The sequence below is a fragment of the Haliotis rufescens genome, unplaced genomic scaffold, assembly GCF_023055435.1.
Source record: "Haliotis rufescens isolate VD_foot unplaced genomic scaffold, xgHalRufe1.0.p SCAF_28, whole genome shotgun sequence".
In the NCBI taxonomy this organism is placed as follows: domain Eukaryota; kingdom Metazoa; phylum Mollusca; class Gastropoda; order Lepetellida; family Haliotidae; genus Haliotis; species Haliotis rufescens.
This window is the reverse complement of record NW_025963979.1, coordinates 2,367,560-2,383,037: the sequence shown is the minus strand read 5'-3', so window position 1 is coordinate 2,383,037 and position 15,478 is coordinate 2,367,560. Positions and strand designations below refer to the sequence as shown.

The 15,478-nt window shown below is 42.5% G+C and overlaps 1 protein-coding gene across 5 annotated transcripts in view; it reads left to right on the top strand.

The window, feature by feature from the left end:
- LOC124123002 (tuberin-like) overlaps nt 1-15,478 on the top strand; it is a 253,029-nt gene that overhangs the window by 138,900 nt on the left and 98,651 nt on the right. For all 5 annotated transcript variants that reach the window (XR_007222962.1, XM_048402652.1, XM_048402651.1 and 2 more), the window contains 2 exons: nt 6,782-6,884; nt 10,576-10,706. Coding sequence is in view for 4 of the 5 variants with exons in the window: in XM_048402652.1 (XP_048258609.1) it covers nt 6,782-6,884; nt 10,576-10,706 (234 nt within the window). In the remaining variant the exon portion in view is untranslated. The remainder of the gene's footprint in view (nt 1-6,781; nt 6,885-10,575; nt 10,707-15,478) is intronic.

Below are 15,478 nucleotides of genomic sequence, written 5' to 3'. Positions count from 1 at the left end.
TTAACTATTGTAGGGCTGGGTGGTTGGATATCAGTTTAACTATAGTAGGCCTGGGTGGCTGGATATCAGTTTAACTGTTGTAGGGCTGGGTGGCTGGATGTCAGTTTAACTATTGTAGGGCTGGGTGGCTGGATGTCAGTTGAACTATTGTAGGGCTGGGTGGCTGGATGTCAGTTTAACTATAGTAGGCCTGGGTGGCTGGATGTCAGTTTAACTATAGTAGGCCTGGGTGGCTGGATGTCAGTTTAACTGTTGTAGGGCTGGGTGGCTGGATATCAGTTTAACTATAGTAGGCCTGGGTGGCTGGATGTCAGTTTAACTATAGTAGGGCTGGGTGGCTGGATGTCAGTTTAACTATAGTAGGCCTGGGTGGTTGGATGTCAGTTTAACTATGTTAGGGCTGGGTGGCTGGATATCAGTTTAACTATTGTAGGGCTGGGTGGCTGGATGTCAATTTAACTATAGTAGGGCTGGGTGGCTTGATGTCAGTTTAACTATAGTAGGGTTGGGTGGCTGGATGTCAGTTTAACTATGTTAGGGCTGGGTGGCTGGATATCAGTTTAACTATTGTAGGGCTGGGTGGCTGGATGTCAGTTTAACTATAGTAAGGCTGGGTGGCTGGATGTCAGTTTAACTATAGTAGGGCTGGGTGGCTGGATGTCATTTTAACTATAGTAGGGTGGGTGGCTGGATGTCAGTTTAACTATAGTAGGGCTGGGTGGCTGGATATCAGTTTAACTATTGTAGGGCTGGGTGGCTGGATGTCAGTTTAACTATAGTAAGGCTGGGTGGCTGGATGTCAGTTTAACAATAGTAGGCCTGGGTGGCTGGATATCAGTTTAACTATAGTAGGGCTGGGTGGCTGGATGTCAGTTTAACTATAGTAGGCCTGGGTGGCTGGATGTCAGTTTAACTATTGTAGGGCTGGGTGGCTGGATATCAGTTTAACTATAGTAGGCCTGGGTGGCTGGATGTCAGTTTAACTATAGTAGGCCTGGGTGGCTGGGTGTCAGTTTAACTGTTGTAGGGCTGGGTGGCTGGATATCAGTTTAACTATAGTAGGCCTGGGTGGCTGGATGTCAGTTTAACTATAGTAGGGCTGGGTGGCTGGATGTCAGTTTAACTATAGTAGGCCTGGGTGGTTGGATGTCAGTTTAACTATGTTAGGGCTGGGTGGCTGGATATCAGTTTAACTATTGTAGGGCTGGGTGGCTGGATGTCAATTTAACTATAGTAGGGCTGGGTGGCTTGATGTCAGTTTAACTATAGTAGGGTTGGGTGGCTGGATGTCAGTTTAACTATGTTAGGGCTGGGTGGCTGGATATCAGTTTAACTATTGTAGGGCTGGGTGGCTGGATGTCAGTTTAACTATAGTAAGGCTGGGTGGCTGGATGTCAGTTTAACTATAGTAGGGCTGGGTGGCTGGATGTCATTTTAACTATAGTAGGGTGGGTGGCTGGATGTCAGTTTAACTATAGTAGGGCTGGGTGGCTGGATATCAGTTTAACTATTGTAGGGTTGGGTGGCTGGATGTCAGTTTAACTATAGTAAGGCTGGGTGGCTGGATGTCAGTTTAACTATAGTAGGGCTGGGTGGCTGGATATCAGTTTAACTATTGTAGGGCTGGGTGGCTGGATGTCAGTTTAACTATAGTAGGGCTGGGTGGCTGGATATCAGTTTAACTATTGTAGGGCTGGGTGGCTGGATGTCAGTTTAACTATAGTAGGGCTGGGTGGCTGGATATCAGTTTAACTACAGGAAACAACAGTGCATCAGTGAACATAATCAGTTAGATGAATTCATGATATTGTTGAAATCCTTGTGCAACACATATACCTATCCAGTGACGGTATGAAAGTGATCATCTATCCAGTTTGCTTTTGTGCCAGTTTGAAAACTAACCAAGTGATCTTTGTAATGTGCAATTTCACTGCACTGCACACTCCACTTTGCACAGATTCAATAAATATATCACTGAAGGTTCTTTGAATTCAGGAGTCTGGATTGGCGGTGCGACTCAGCACTGAATAATGAGTAATGTCAAAAAAAGTACAAATTAAAGATCTCAGCAAGTATTTCGCATAAAGAAATTTGAAACCAGGAGTCTTAACTTTACTGCGCGACTCAAACAGTACTTTGGGGTACTTTTGCCCTTTTAAGTACAATGGGTGCTCTTCCCGTGTCTTTGCCAGATTGCCCAAGAAAAAAAATAATCCTTAATTCCGACATCAAAACTCTGAAATGCTGAAAACTGCTTTGCTGTTAATTACTTAATACTGACATACAATATACAAATGTGAGGGGGTGGCTTACCTAAGAATATCCCTAATCTGAATTCAAAGTCCAATACATTCAATTTTGTACCAAACTGTGAACCTTTATAACTTGTAACAAATGACAAATTTTGTCATTTAGATTTTTGAAATTACGAGTCTAGCTTTAAGGTGTGACTCAATAACTCCTTACTGTATCTATATCTCTGGCGTGGCCTGGAGACATTTCAAAGATTCCCTACACAATAACTTGAAAGATCTAGCTTGACTAAAGACGCAATTTCGACATTTCGGCATTAATATACTGGCTTTGATCAAACATTCCTGCTTGCACTTATCAACAGTCACACAATATATATCCTGGACTGAGGCCCATGTAAGTAAACAAAAATCAGTAAGTCCCAATGAGATATCTTGTACACAGTGTCCATCTTGTAGGTGCCCGTATTGTGCAGGGTCTGCATAATGATGGCTGTGGTCGGATCCCTGTGGGATAGGCGTGTATACTTCTTTTCTTTGGTCCTGTGTATGAACAAAATCCAGCATAATCATATGCAACCAACCGTGTCGGATTGACGGGACTTGACTGTACATGTCATGGCTACAGGGTAATTAGACTTTGGAATCAAGTGTTCTTCACACAATGGTTGTCCCAAATCAGTCGCTATGACAGTCCTTTCAGTTCAGGTAAACATAGTTATCCTTTCATTTCTTTTGACTTAGAGTGAAATGATACACCAATGCACTACAATATGTGGCCTTTGACATGAAACACAAGACACAGCTTGATCATGATGCATGACAATACATAATGCATATTTTTAATAGCCTTCTAAATGAAAGAATAACAAAATAAGAATAGACATGGTCTTATAAAGCCAATGGTGTCCTACAAATCATCTGTTTGGGGTCATTTTGGCTTCCTGTTAATTTTTGTGATGTAGCACAATAAATAGGCATCGGTCCGGACAAGTACAAGCAGACACACACACACATGTGCATGCACACTGCTATATAAGTGCAATAATCTTGGCGAGACGTTAAACCTAATTTCACTTCACCTCACCTCACCTCACCTCAACTCAACTCAACTCACCACACCCCAGTAGGTTACATACATTGTTACTATTGCCTGCCCCAATAGGTTTCATACATTGTTACTATTGCCTGTCCCAGTAGGTTTCATACATTGTTACTATTGCCTGTCCCAGTAAGTTACATACATTGCTACTATTGCCTGTCCCAGTAGGTTACATACATTGCTACTATTGCCTGTCCCAGTAGGTTACATGCATTGCTACTATTGCCTGTCCCAGTAGGTTACATACATTGCTACTATTGCCTGTCCCAGTAGGTTACATACATTGCTACTATTGCCTGTCCCAGTAGGTTTCATACGTTGTTACTATTGCCTGCCCCAGTAGGTTATATACATTGTTACTATTGCCTGCCCCAGTAGGTTACATACATTGTCCTATTGCCTGTCCCAGTAGGTTACATACATTGCTACTATTGCCTGTCCCAGTAGGTTTCATACATTGTTACTATTGCCTCTCCCAGAAGGTTTCATACGTTGTTACTATTGCCTGCCCCAGTAGGTTACATACATTGTCCTATTGCCTGTCCCAGTAGGTTACATACATTGTTACTATTGCCTGTCCCAGTAGGTTACATACAATGTTACTATTGCCTGTCCCAGTAGGTTACATACATTGTCCTATTGCCTGTCCCAGTAGGTTACATACAATGTTACTATTGCCTGCCCCAGTAGGTTACATACATTGTTACTATTGCCTGTCCCAGTAGGTTACATACAATGTTACTATTGCCTGTCCCAGTAGGTTACATACATTGTTACTATTGCCTGTCCCAGTAGGTTACATACAATGTTACTATTGCCTGTCCCAGTAGGTTACATACATTGTTACTATTGCCTGTCCCAGTAGGTTACATACAATGTTACTATTGCCTGCCCCAGTAGGTTACATACATTGTTACTATTGCCTGTCCCAGTAGGTTACATACAATGTTACTATTGCCTGTCCCAGTAGGTTACATACATTGTTACTATTGCCTGTCCCAGTAGGTTACATACAATGTTACTATTGCCTGCCCCAGTAGGTTACATACATTGTCCTATTGCCTGTCCCAGTAGGTTACATACAATGTTACTATTGCCTGTCCCAGTAGGTTACATACAATGTTACTATTGCCTGCCCCAGTAAGTTACATACATTGTCCTATTGCCTGTCCCAGTAGGTTACATACAATGTTACTATTGCCTGCCCCAGTAGGTTACATACATTGCTACTATTGCCTGTCCCAGTAGGTTTCATACATTGTTACTATTGCCTGTCCCAGAAGGTTTCATACGTTGTTACTATTGCCTGTCCCAGTAGGTTACATACAATGTTACTATTGCCTGTCCCAGTAGGTTTCATACATTGTCCTATTGCCTGTCCCAGTAGGTTTCATACATTGTTACTATTGCCTGCCCCAGTAGGTTACATACATTGTCCTATTGCCTGTCCCAGTAGGTTTCATACATTGTTACTATTGCCTGTCCCAGTAGGTTTCATACATTGTTACTATTGCCTCTCCCAGAAGGTTTCATACGTTGTTACTATTGCCTGCCCCAGTAGGTTACATACATTGTCCTATCACCTGTCAAAGAAGGTTTCATACATTATTACTATTGCCTGCCCCAGTAGGTTACATACATTGTCCTATCACCTGGCAAAGAAGGTTTCATACATTGTTACTATTGCCTGTCCCAGTAGGTTACATACATTGTTACTATTGCCTGCCCCAATAGGTTTCATACATTGTTACTATTGCCTGTCCCAGTAGGTTTCATACATTGTTACTATTGCCTGTCCCAGTAAGTTACATACATTACTACTATTGCCTGTCCCAGTAGGTTACATACATTGCTACTATTGCCTGTCCCAGTAGGTTACATGCATTGCTACTATTGTCTGTCCCAGTAGGTTACATACATTGCTACTATTGCCTGTCCCAGTAGGTTTCATACGTTGTTACTATTGCCTGCCCCAGTAGGTTACATACCTTGTTACTATTGCCTGCCCCAATAGGTTTCATACATTGTTACTATTGCCTGTCCCAGTAGGTTTCATACATTGTTACTATTGCCTGCCCCAGTAGGTTACATACATTGTTACTATTGCCTGTCCCAGTAGGTTGCATACATTATTACTATTGCCTGCCCCAGTAGGTTACATACATTGTCCTATTGCCTGTCAAAGAAGGTTTCATACATTATTACTATTGCCTGCCCCAGTAGGTTTCATACATTGTCCTATTGCCTGTCAAAGAAGGTTTCATACATTGTTACTATTACCTGTCCCAGGAGGTTACATACATTGTTACCATTGCCTGCCCCAGTAGGTTACATACATTGTCCTATTGCCTGGCAAAGAAGGTTTCATACATTGTTACTATTGCCTCTCCCAGGAAATTACATACATTGTTGCTATTGCCTGTCCCAGTAGGTTACATACATTGCTACTATTGCCTGCCCCAGTAGGTTTCATACATTGTTACTATTGCCTGTCCCAGTAGGTTACATACATTGTTACTATTGCCTGCCCCAGTAGGTTACATACATTGTCCTATTGCCTGTCCCAGAAGGTTTCATACATTGTTACTATTGCCTGTCCCAGTAGGTTACATACATTGTTACTATTGCCTGTCCCAGAAGTTACATACAATGTTACTATTGCCTGCCCCAGTAGGTTATATACATTGTTACTATTGCCTGTCCCAATAGGTTACATACATTGCTACTATTGCCTGTCCCAGTAGGTTACATACATTGTTACTATTGCCTGCCCCAGTAGGTTACAGACATTGTTACAATTGCCTGTCCCAGTAGGTTAAATACATTGTTACTATTGCCTGCCCCAGTAGGTTACATACATTGTCCTATTGCCTGTCCCAGTAGGTTACAGAGCTCCAGATAAGCTTCGTATCTGCGTGAAATACGCATCAGAAATGCAGAAATACACAGTAAAATATAATACAAGCGTATCAAATACGCAACGAACATTACAGATACGCTACAAAAATAAAACTTGTGCGTATCATCAAAATATTGTGAAGTAACCCTGCGTATTCGATTAGCAAATCAGCAACTTATTTTGAAATTATAAAGGGGCATTCTGTCAACCTTGCCAAACTCCACGATGACAGTTACATCATGATCATTTGCCATCACACTTTCTTGTGGAAGTATCGTGGTATTTTTTATTCCTATAAAGCTCTCGAACCCACACGACACCAGTTTGCAGGGACTTGATGAATAGTGTTTTTAAATATTTAACTTAAATACCCACATGTGTAAAAACTAGTGGGTAACAGAAATTTGAATACGCAGGTAGAATTACTGATACCCAATGATTTTAAAATGCATGGGTAAAATACCCACAACACCAAAAGCTTATCTGGGGCTCTGAGGTTACATACATTGTTACTATTGCCTGTCCCAGGTTCAGCCACTACACAGTTTCCCTGGCTCACCATGTTATTGCCATCTGGTTTGTCCGGTGTCGCCTCCCATTTAGAAAAGGATTTGTCAAGTTCATACACAAGGTAAAGTACAGCGCAGAAGATATGCCAGTAACAAATAACAATTTCTGCAGTAGATGTAGCAATGTTATGTATTATTATTAACAGAAGCTGTATGATTGCTTGTGGCCTGAATGTCTCATGTTTGTGTCTGGCTTAACTGATGGAGGTGTATGGCCTTGATGACTAATGAAGGTGTATGCACCTTATGAGTTCCAGATAACTTTTTGAACAATTGAGTTTTTACTCGAAGGTTTCGATTATAATTGGGTTATTACATTTTTCATTGGGTAACAAATATTTTTTTACTCATCTATTCATCACTCTATTTGGTTTTTTTTCCAAAATGAGTGAGCATTTGAGATTTAGAAAAAATGAAGTAATGTTTTAAGATGTATACTGAGTCAAATTAAAAACTTCACATTTTTAAAAGTAATCCCATATATGATACGGACAAATGTATCAGAGAAGGTAATTTTTAATCATTAATGTCCAAAGAAGGATTTTAATTAACGGTGGTAACCATAATTTGTTCCAATCACCTACAGTATTCGGTAATAACATCAACAGTTTAAGTCCCAAGCACGAGAATCTGATGGCACACAAGTTCAGTAGCGTGTATGGCCACCATGTGCGTTGACAACTGCCACACAACGCCTCTGAATGGACCTTGTGATGCTTGTGAACACATGATTGGGAAGACGACGCCATTGTTGCTGCAAAATGGTGCAAAGATCTTGCAAATTCTGTGGTTGGTTCTGGAGAGTGCACAGACTTCTGCCAAGAGCATCCCAGATGTGTTCGATGGGATTGAGGTCGGGAGACCTTGATGGCCAGTTCATGACGTTGACTCCCGCATTCTGAAGGAAATTCCTTGTCAAAATTGCTGTGTGGGGTCTGGCATTGTCGTGTTGGAAGATCAAACCAGGTCCATTTGCTGCCATAAAAGGCAGAAGTTCTGATGCCAGTACCTGGTCACGGTAAGCAGCAGCGTTGAGGTTGCCACGGATGACAAGAAGCCTGAAACGTGCATTGCCACAGAAAGCACCCCACACCATGACACTTCCGCCTCCAAATCTGTCAACTTCCTGTACACAACACTGGGCATAACGTTCATGACGGCGCCTCCACACCCTCGCCCTACCATCAGCAAATCGAAGATTAAATCGGGATTCGTCACTGAAGACGACTTGATTCCAATTCCTCTGAGTCCATCGTAAGTGTCGCTGTGCACACAATTGACGTTGACGTCTGTGTAATTGTGTCAGAATCGGCCCGCAGTATGGCCGTCGTGCTTGAAGGTGAGCAGTTCTCAGACGGTTTCGAACAGTTTGCGCACTCAGTCCACCCCTAAACAGTTCATTTCTGGTTGATGTAGCCATCAAAAATCGGTTACGGAGGTGACGTAAGACAATCTGACGATCCTCTGCATGTGACGTCACAAGTGGTCGACCTGGCCGAGGGCGATCAGCGGTGGTACCTGTTTGCTGTAGACGCGTCTGTAAATCATAAACAGTCCGTCAACTACAACCCATCGTCCTTGCGACTTCAGCTATGGACGTTCCCGTCTGCAACATGCCGATGGCACGTTCACGTTGCACATTTGAAAGGCGTGGCATGACAAATGGCCGTAAAGACTTTTGTTTTCTTGTGTTTTTCTTTTTTTGTTAATGACTGCTAACAAGTATGGCTGAAAACACGTGCGGTATTATGGCCACGTGACCAGTTGCACGTGAAAAAACTCTTTTGCCACTATAGTGCTGTGCACATGATTTTGATCGATTCACCTACACAAAAACGGGTGTTATCTGAAGACAATACATGGCCATTACTGTTTAAATACACAATGAGGGCCCACAATGATAACTGGTCAAAATGTTAAAATTTTAGGAATGTGAAGTTTTTAATTTGGTTCAGTATACAGAACAGTTCATAAATATAGGCTTGACTCGGAAATTAGCTCATAATTGTGTTTCAGAAATAAGCTCCATTGTACACATGCTGAAAAAGCTTCATTGGGTATTTATGCATTTCTGTACACAAGTTGATTGAAGGTAATTGGGTTTTAAACAGTTGTGGGGGGTATTTTACGCAAATACGCAGCTTATCTGTAGCTCTGTGTATGGCTTGTTATGATTGTGTTTGGCCTGGATGTGTTATGATGGTGTTTCCCCCAGATATGTAATGATGGTGTTTGGCCTGGATGTGTTATGATGGTGTTTGGTCTGGATGTGTTATGATGGTGTTTCCCCCAGATATGTAATGATGGTGTTTGGCCTGGATGTGTTATGATGGTGTTTAGCCTGGATGTGTTATGATGGTGTTTGGTCTGGATGTGTTATGATGGTGTTTCACCTGGATGTGTTATGATGGTGTTTAGCCTGGATGTGTTATGATGGTGTTTCACCTAGATGTGTTATGATGGTGTTTGGCCTGGATGTGTTATGATGATGTTTCACCTGGATGTGTTATGATGGTGTTTCACCTGGATGTGTTATGATGGTGTTTAACCATGATGTGTTATGATGGTGTTTCACCTGGATGTGTTATGATGGTGTTTCACCATGATGTGTTATGAAAGTTTTTAGCCTGGATGTGTGATGATTGTGTTTAGCCTGGATGTGTTATGATGGTGTTTGGCCTGGATGTGTTATGATGGTGTTTGGCCTGGATGTGTTATGATGGTGTTTCACCTGGATGTGTTATGATGGTGTTTAGCCTGGATGTGTTATGATGGTGTTTAGCCTGGATGTGTTATGATGGTGTTTAGCCTGGATGTGTTATGATGGTGTTTCACCTGTATGTGTTATGATGGTGTATGGCCTGGATGTGTTATGATGGTGTTTAGCCTGGATATGTTATGATGGTGTATGGCCTGGATGTGTTATGATGGTGTTTAGCCTGGATGTTTTATGATGGTGTTTCACCTGGATATGTTATGATGGTGTTTAGCCTGGATATGTTATGATGGTGTTTGGCCTGGATGTGTTATGATGGTTTTTGGCCTGGATGTGTTATGATGGTGTTTCCCCTGGATATGTTATGATGGTGTTTGGCCTGGATGTGTTATGATGGTGTTTAGCCTGGATGTGTTATGATGGTGTTTGGCGTGGATGTGTTATGATGGTGTTTCACCTGGATGTGTTATGATGGTGTTTGGCCTGGATGTGTTATGATGGTGTTTAGCCTGGATGTGTTATGATGGTGTTTCACCTGGATGTGTTATGATGGTGTTTCACCTGGATGTGTTATGATGGTGTTTAGCCTGGATGTGTTATGATGGTGTTTAGCCTGGATGTGTTATGATGGTGTTAAGCCTGGATGTGTTATGATGGTGTTTAGCCTGGATGTGTTATAATGGTGTTTCACCATGATGTGTTATGATGTTGTTTAGCCTGGATGTGTTATGATGGTGTTTAGCCTGCATGTGTTATGATGGTGTTTAGCCTGGATGTGTTATGATGGTGTTTCACCTGGATGTGTTATGATGGTGTTTGGCCTGGATGTTTTATGATTGTGTTTGGCCCGGGATGTCTAATGATGGTGTTTGGTCTGGATGTGTTATGATTGTGTACGGCCTAGATGTGTTATGATGGTGTTTGGCCTGGATGTGTTATAATGGTGTTTGGCCTGGATATTTCATGATGGTGTTTGACCTGGATGTTTTATGATGGTGTTTGGCCTGGATGTGTTATGATGGCGGTGATGATTTCAGGGCCTCAGGGCTAATGTGCTGCAGCAATTTGAGGAGAACTCTGTGCACAACCTCCAGAATCAGGACAGCAGGAACCAGGACTCAACAAACCGTATCCGCAGTGGCTCGTACAGTGAAGGGGGACGGGTCAGGTAAGTTTCTTAACCTATTGGAGGGGATTGGGAAAGGGGCTCAGTTATACCATCCAGACTTATACATCTCTACACATACACTGAGGGGGTCAGGGAGATTGTACATCTCTACACCTACACTGAGGGGGTCAGGGAGATTGTACATCTCTATACTTACACTGAGGGGGTCAGGGACATTGTACATCTATATGCTTACACTGAGGGGGTCAGGGAGATTCTACATCTCTACACCTACACAGAGGGGGTCAGGGAGATTCTACATCTCTATACCTACACTGAGGGGGTCAGGGAGATTGTACATCTCTATACTTACACTGAGGGGGTCAGGGAGATTCTACATCTCTACACCTACACAGAGGGGGTCAGGGAGATTCTACATCTATATACCTACACTGAGGGGGTCAGGGAGATTGAACATCTATATACTTACACTGAGGGGGTCAGGGAGATTGTACATCTATATGCTTACACTGAGGGGGTCAGGGAGATTGTACATCTATATGCTTACACTGAGGGGATCAGGGAGATTGTACATCTATATGCTTACACTGAGGGGGTCAGGGAGATTCTACATCTCTATACCTACACTGATGGGGTCAGGGAGATTCTACACCTACACAGAGGTGATCAGGGAGATTGTACATCTATATACTTACACTGAGGGGGTCAGGGAGATTCTACATCTCTACACCTACACTGAGGGGGTCAGGGAGATTGTACATCTATATACTTACACTGAGGGGGTCAGGGAGATTCTACATCTCTATACCTACATTCAGGGGGTCAGGGAGATTCTACATCTCTATACCTACACTGAGGGGGTCAGGGAGATTCTACATCTCTACACCTACACGGAGGGGGTCAGGGAGATTCTACATCTCTATACCGTATATGACTGCGTATAAGCCGAATTTTGAGGACCAGAAAAAAGATTCAATATATGTAATTCACAGCTATAATATATAATCCCCAGATAAAATCTCCAATAGCTATTACGTACGTTTTGCAAAGTTCATAAACTGATAGTGAACAAGTGTCTACCTTTATTGAAAGAGGCAAATAAACAACTGTATCGGCGAGTTATTCCGTTCGCCATTTGCAAAACATGTGATCAGCTGTTTCCTGTGACGTCACAAACGGTGACCACTGTGATTGCTTCCTGTTGTTTAAAGCAACACGGTTCACAAGGAAATGATCATTGATAATAACGGGCCGATTGGTATTGTCAGGTTGTTTACACAAACATTTTCAAGTTGTGGGTGCTTAGCGATCGTGTTGGGAGTAGGGGCTTAATTCCTTTGTTTTCGAGAGATTAGTTTAATAAACTGGAAAAGCCTGTGAGTAAGTGATGGTCATTCAATGTGTTTATAGTATGATAGTTTATTTAATTCAATTGGATTAACATACAATAGTGGTGTAAAGGGGGTTATAAAAGTTGGAATATTTTTACTGACTGACGTTTTCATCATGAGTTTTAAACGAAAACGCCATGCTTACGATGCTGAATTCAAACTGCGAGTCTTCGCTCCAGCTGATATATTTTCTCACGGGTTCATAATTCTATATACACCGACTCACAAAATGGCGCTTGGTTGTTGATGGCAACATATAACAATCATTATGAGATTAAAAAAAACCACGAGAAACAGCTTCCCACATTATAGTGGATGACTGGTTTGTTAAATCTTTATTAGAAATAATAATGACTTTTTCAATATAATTACAACGTTTTTCATCTTATATTTTTGAATATCTGCGAGTACCGGCACATGTCTTTCAGTCCGACTTCGCAGTTGTTTTTGTCTTTCAATTCCTGATTCGGCTTATCTGCGGGTCATATCATTTTCTTTCGTATTTCAATGGTCAAATTAACACCTCGGCTTATCTACGGGGTCAGCTTATCCGCGGTCATATACGGTACCTACAGTTAGGGGGTCAGGGAGATTGTACATCTATATACTTACACTGAGGGGGTCAGGGAGATTCTACATCTATATGCTTACACTGAGGGGGTCAGGGAGATTGTACATCTATATGCTTACACTGAGGGGTCAGGGAGATTCTACATCTCTATACCTACACTGAGGGGGTCAGGGAGATTCTTCATCTATATACTTACACTGAGGGGGTCAGGGAGATTCTACATCTATATACCTACATTGGGGGGGTCAGGGAGATTGAACATCTATATACTTACACTGAGGGGGTCAGGGAGATTCTACATCTATATACTTACACTGAGGGGTCAGGCAGATTCTACATCTCTATACCTACACTGAGGGGGTCAGGGAGATTCTACATCTCTACACCTACACTACACCTACACTACACCTACACATCTATGTACTTACAGGAAGGGGTCAGGTCAGATACATCTGTATACTTACAGGAAGGGGTCAGGTCAGATACATCTATGTACTTACAGGAAGGGGTCAGGTCAGATACATCTATGTACTTACATGAAGGGGTCAGGTCAGATACATCTGTACACTTACAGGAAGGGGTCAGGTCAGATACATCTGTATACTTACAGGAAGGGGTCAGGTCAGATACATCTGTACACTTACAGGAAGGGGTCAGGTCAGATACATCTATGTACTTACAGGAAGGGGTCAGGTCAGATACATCTGTATACTTACAGGAAGGGGTCAGGTCAGATACATCTGTATACTTACAGGAAGGGGTCAGGTCAGATACATCTGTACACTTACAGGAAGGGGTCAGGTCAGATACATCTATGTACTTACAGGAAGGGGTCAGGTCAGATACATCTATGTACTTACAGGAAGGGGTCAGGTCAGATACATCTATGTACTTACAGGAAGGGGTCAGGTCCAATACATCTGTACACTTACAGGAAGGGGTCAGGTCAGATACATCTGTATACTTACAGGAAGGGGTCAGGTCAGATACATCTATGTACTTATAGGAAGGGGTCAGGTCAGATACATCTGTACACTTACAGGAAGGGGTCAGGTCAGATACATCTATGTACTTACAGGAAGGGGTCAGGTCAGATACATCTGTATACTTACAGGAAGGGGTCAGGTCAGATATATCTATGTACTTACAGGAAGGGGTCAGGTCAGATATATCTGTATACTTACAGGAAGGGGTCAGGTCAGATAAATCTGTATACTTACAGGAAGGGGTCAGGTCAGATACATCTGTATACTTACAGGAAGGGGTCAGGTCAGATACATCTGTACACTTACAGGAAGGGGTCAGGTCAGATACATCTGTATACTTACAGGAAGGGGTCAGGTCAGATACATCTATGTACTTACAGGAAGGGGTCAGGTCAGATACATCTGTGTACATACAGGAAGGGGTCAGGTCAGATACATCTATGTACTTACATGAAGGGGTCAGGTCAGATACATCTATGTACTTACAGGAAGGGGTCAGGTCAGATACATCTATGTACTTTCAGGAAGGGGTCAGGTCCAATACATTTGTACACTTACAGGAAGGGGTCAGGTCAGATACATCTGTATACTTACAGGAAGGGGTCAGGTCAGATACATCTGTACACTTACAGGAAGGGGTCAGGTCAGATACATCTGTACACTTACAGGAAGGGGTCAGGTCAGATACATCTGTATACTTACAGGAAGGGGTCAGGTCAGATACATCTGTACACTTACAGGAAGGGGTCAGGTCAGATACATCTGTATACTTACAAGAAGGGGTCAGGTCCAATACATCTGTATACTTACAGGAAGGGGTCAGGTCAGATACATCTGTATACTTACAGAAAGGGGTCAGGTCAGATATATCTGTATACTTACAGGAAGGGGTCAGGTCAGATACATCTGTATACTTACAGAAAGGGGTCAGGTCATAAACATCTATGTACTTACAGGAAGGGGTCAGGTCAGATACATCTATGTACTTACAGGAAGGGGTCAGGTCAGATACATCTGTATACTTACAGGAAGGGGTCAGGTCAGATATATCTGTATACTTACAGCAAGGGGTCAGGTCAGATATATCTGTATACTTACAGAAAGGGGTCAGGTCATAAACATCTATGTACTTACATGAAGGGGTCAGGTCAGATACATCTATGTACTTACAGGAAGGGGTCAGGTCAGATACATCTGTATACTTACAGGAAGGGGTCAGGTCAGATATATCTGTACACTTACAGGAAGGGGTCAGGTCAGATATATCTGTACACTTACAGGAAGGGGTCAGGTCAGATATATCTGTATACTTACAGGAAGGGGTCAGGTCAGATACATCTGTATACTTACAGGAAGGGGTCAGGTCAGATACATCTGTATACTTACAGGAAGGGGTCAGGTCAGATACATCTGTATACTTACAGGAAGGGGTCAGGTCAGATATATCTGTATACTTACAGGAAGGGGTCAGGTCAGATACATCTGTATACTTACAGGAAGGGGTCAGGTCAGATACATCTGTATACTTACAGGAAGGGGTCAGGTCAGATATATCTGTATACTTACAGGAAGGGGTCAGGTCAGATACATCTATGTACTTACAGGAAGGGGTCAGGTCAGATACATCTGTACACTTACAGGAAGGGGTCAGGTCAGATAGATCTATGTACTTACATGAAGGGGTCAGGTCAGATACATCTATGTACTTACAGGAAGGGGTCAGGTCAGATACATCTATGTACTTACAGGAAGGGGTCAGGTCAGATACATCTATGTACTTACAGGAAGGGGTCAGGTCAGATACATCTGTATACTTACAGGAAGGGGTCAGGTCAGATATATCTGTATACTTACAGGAAGGGG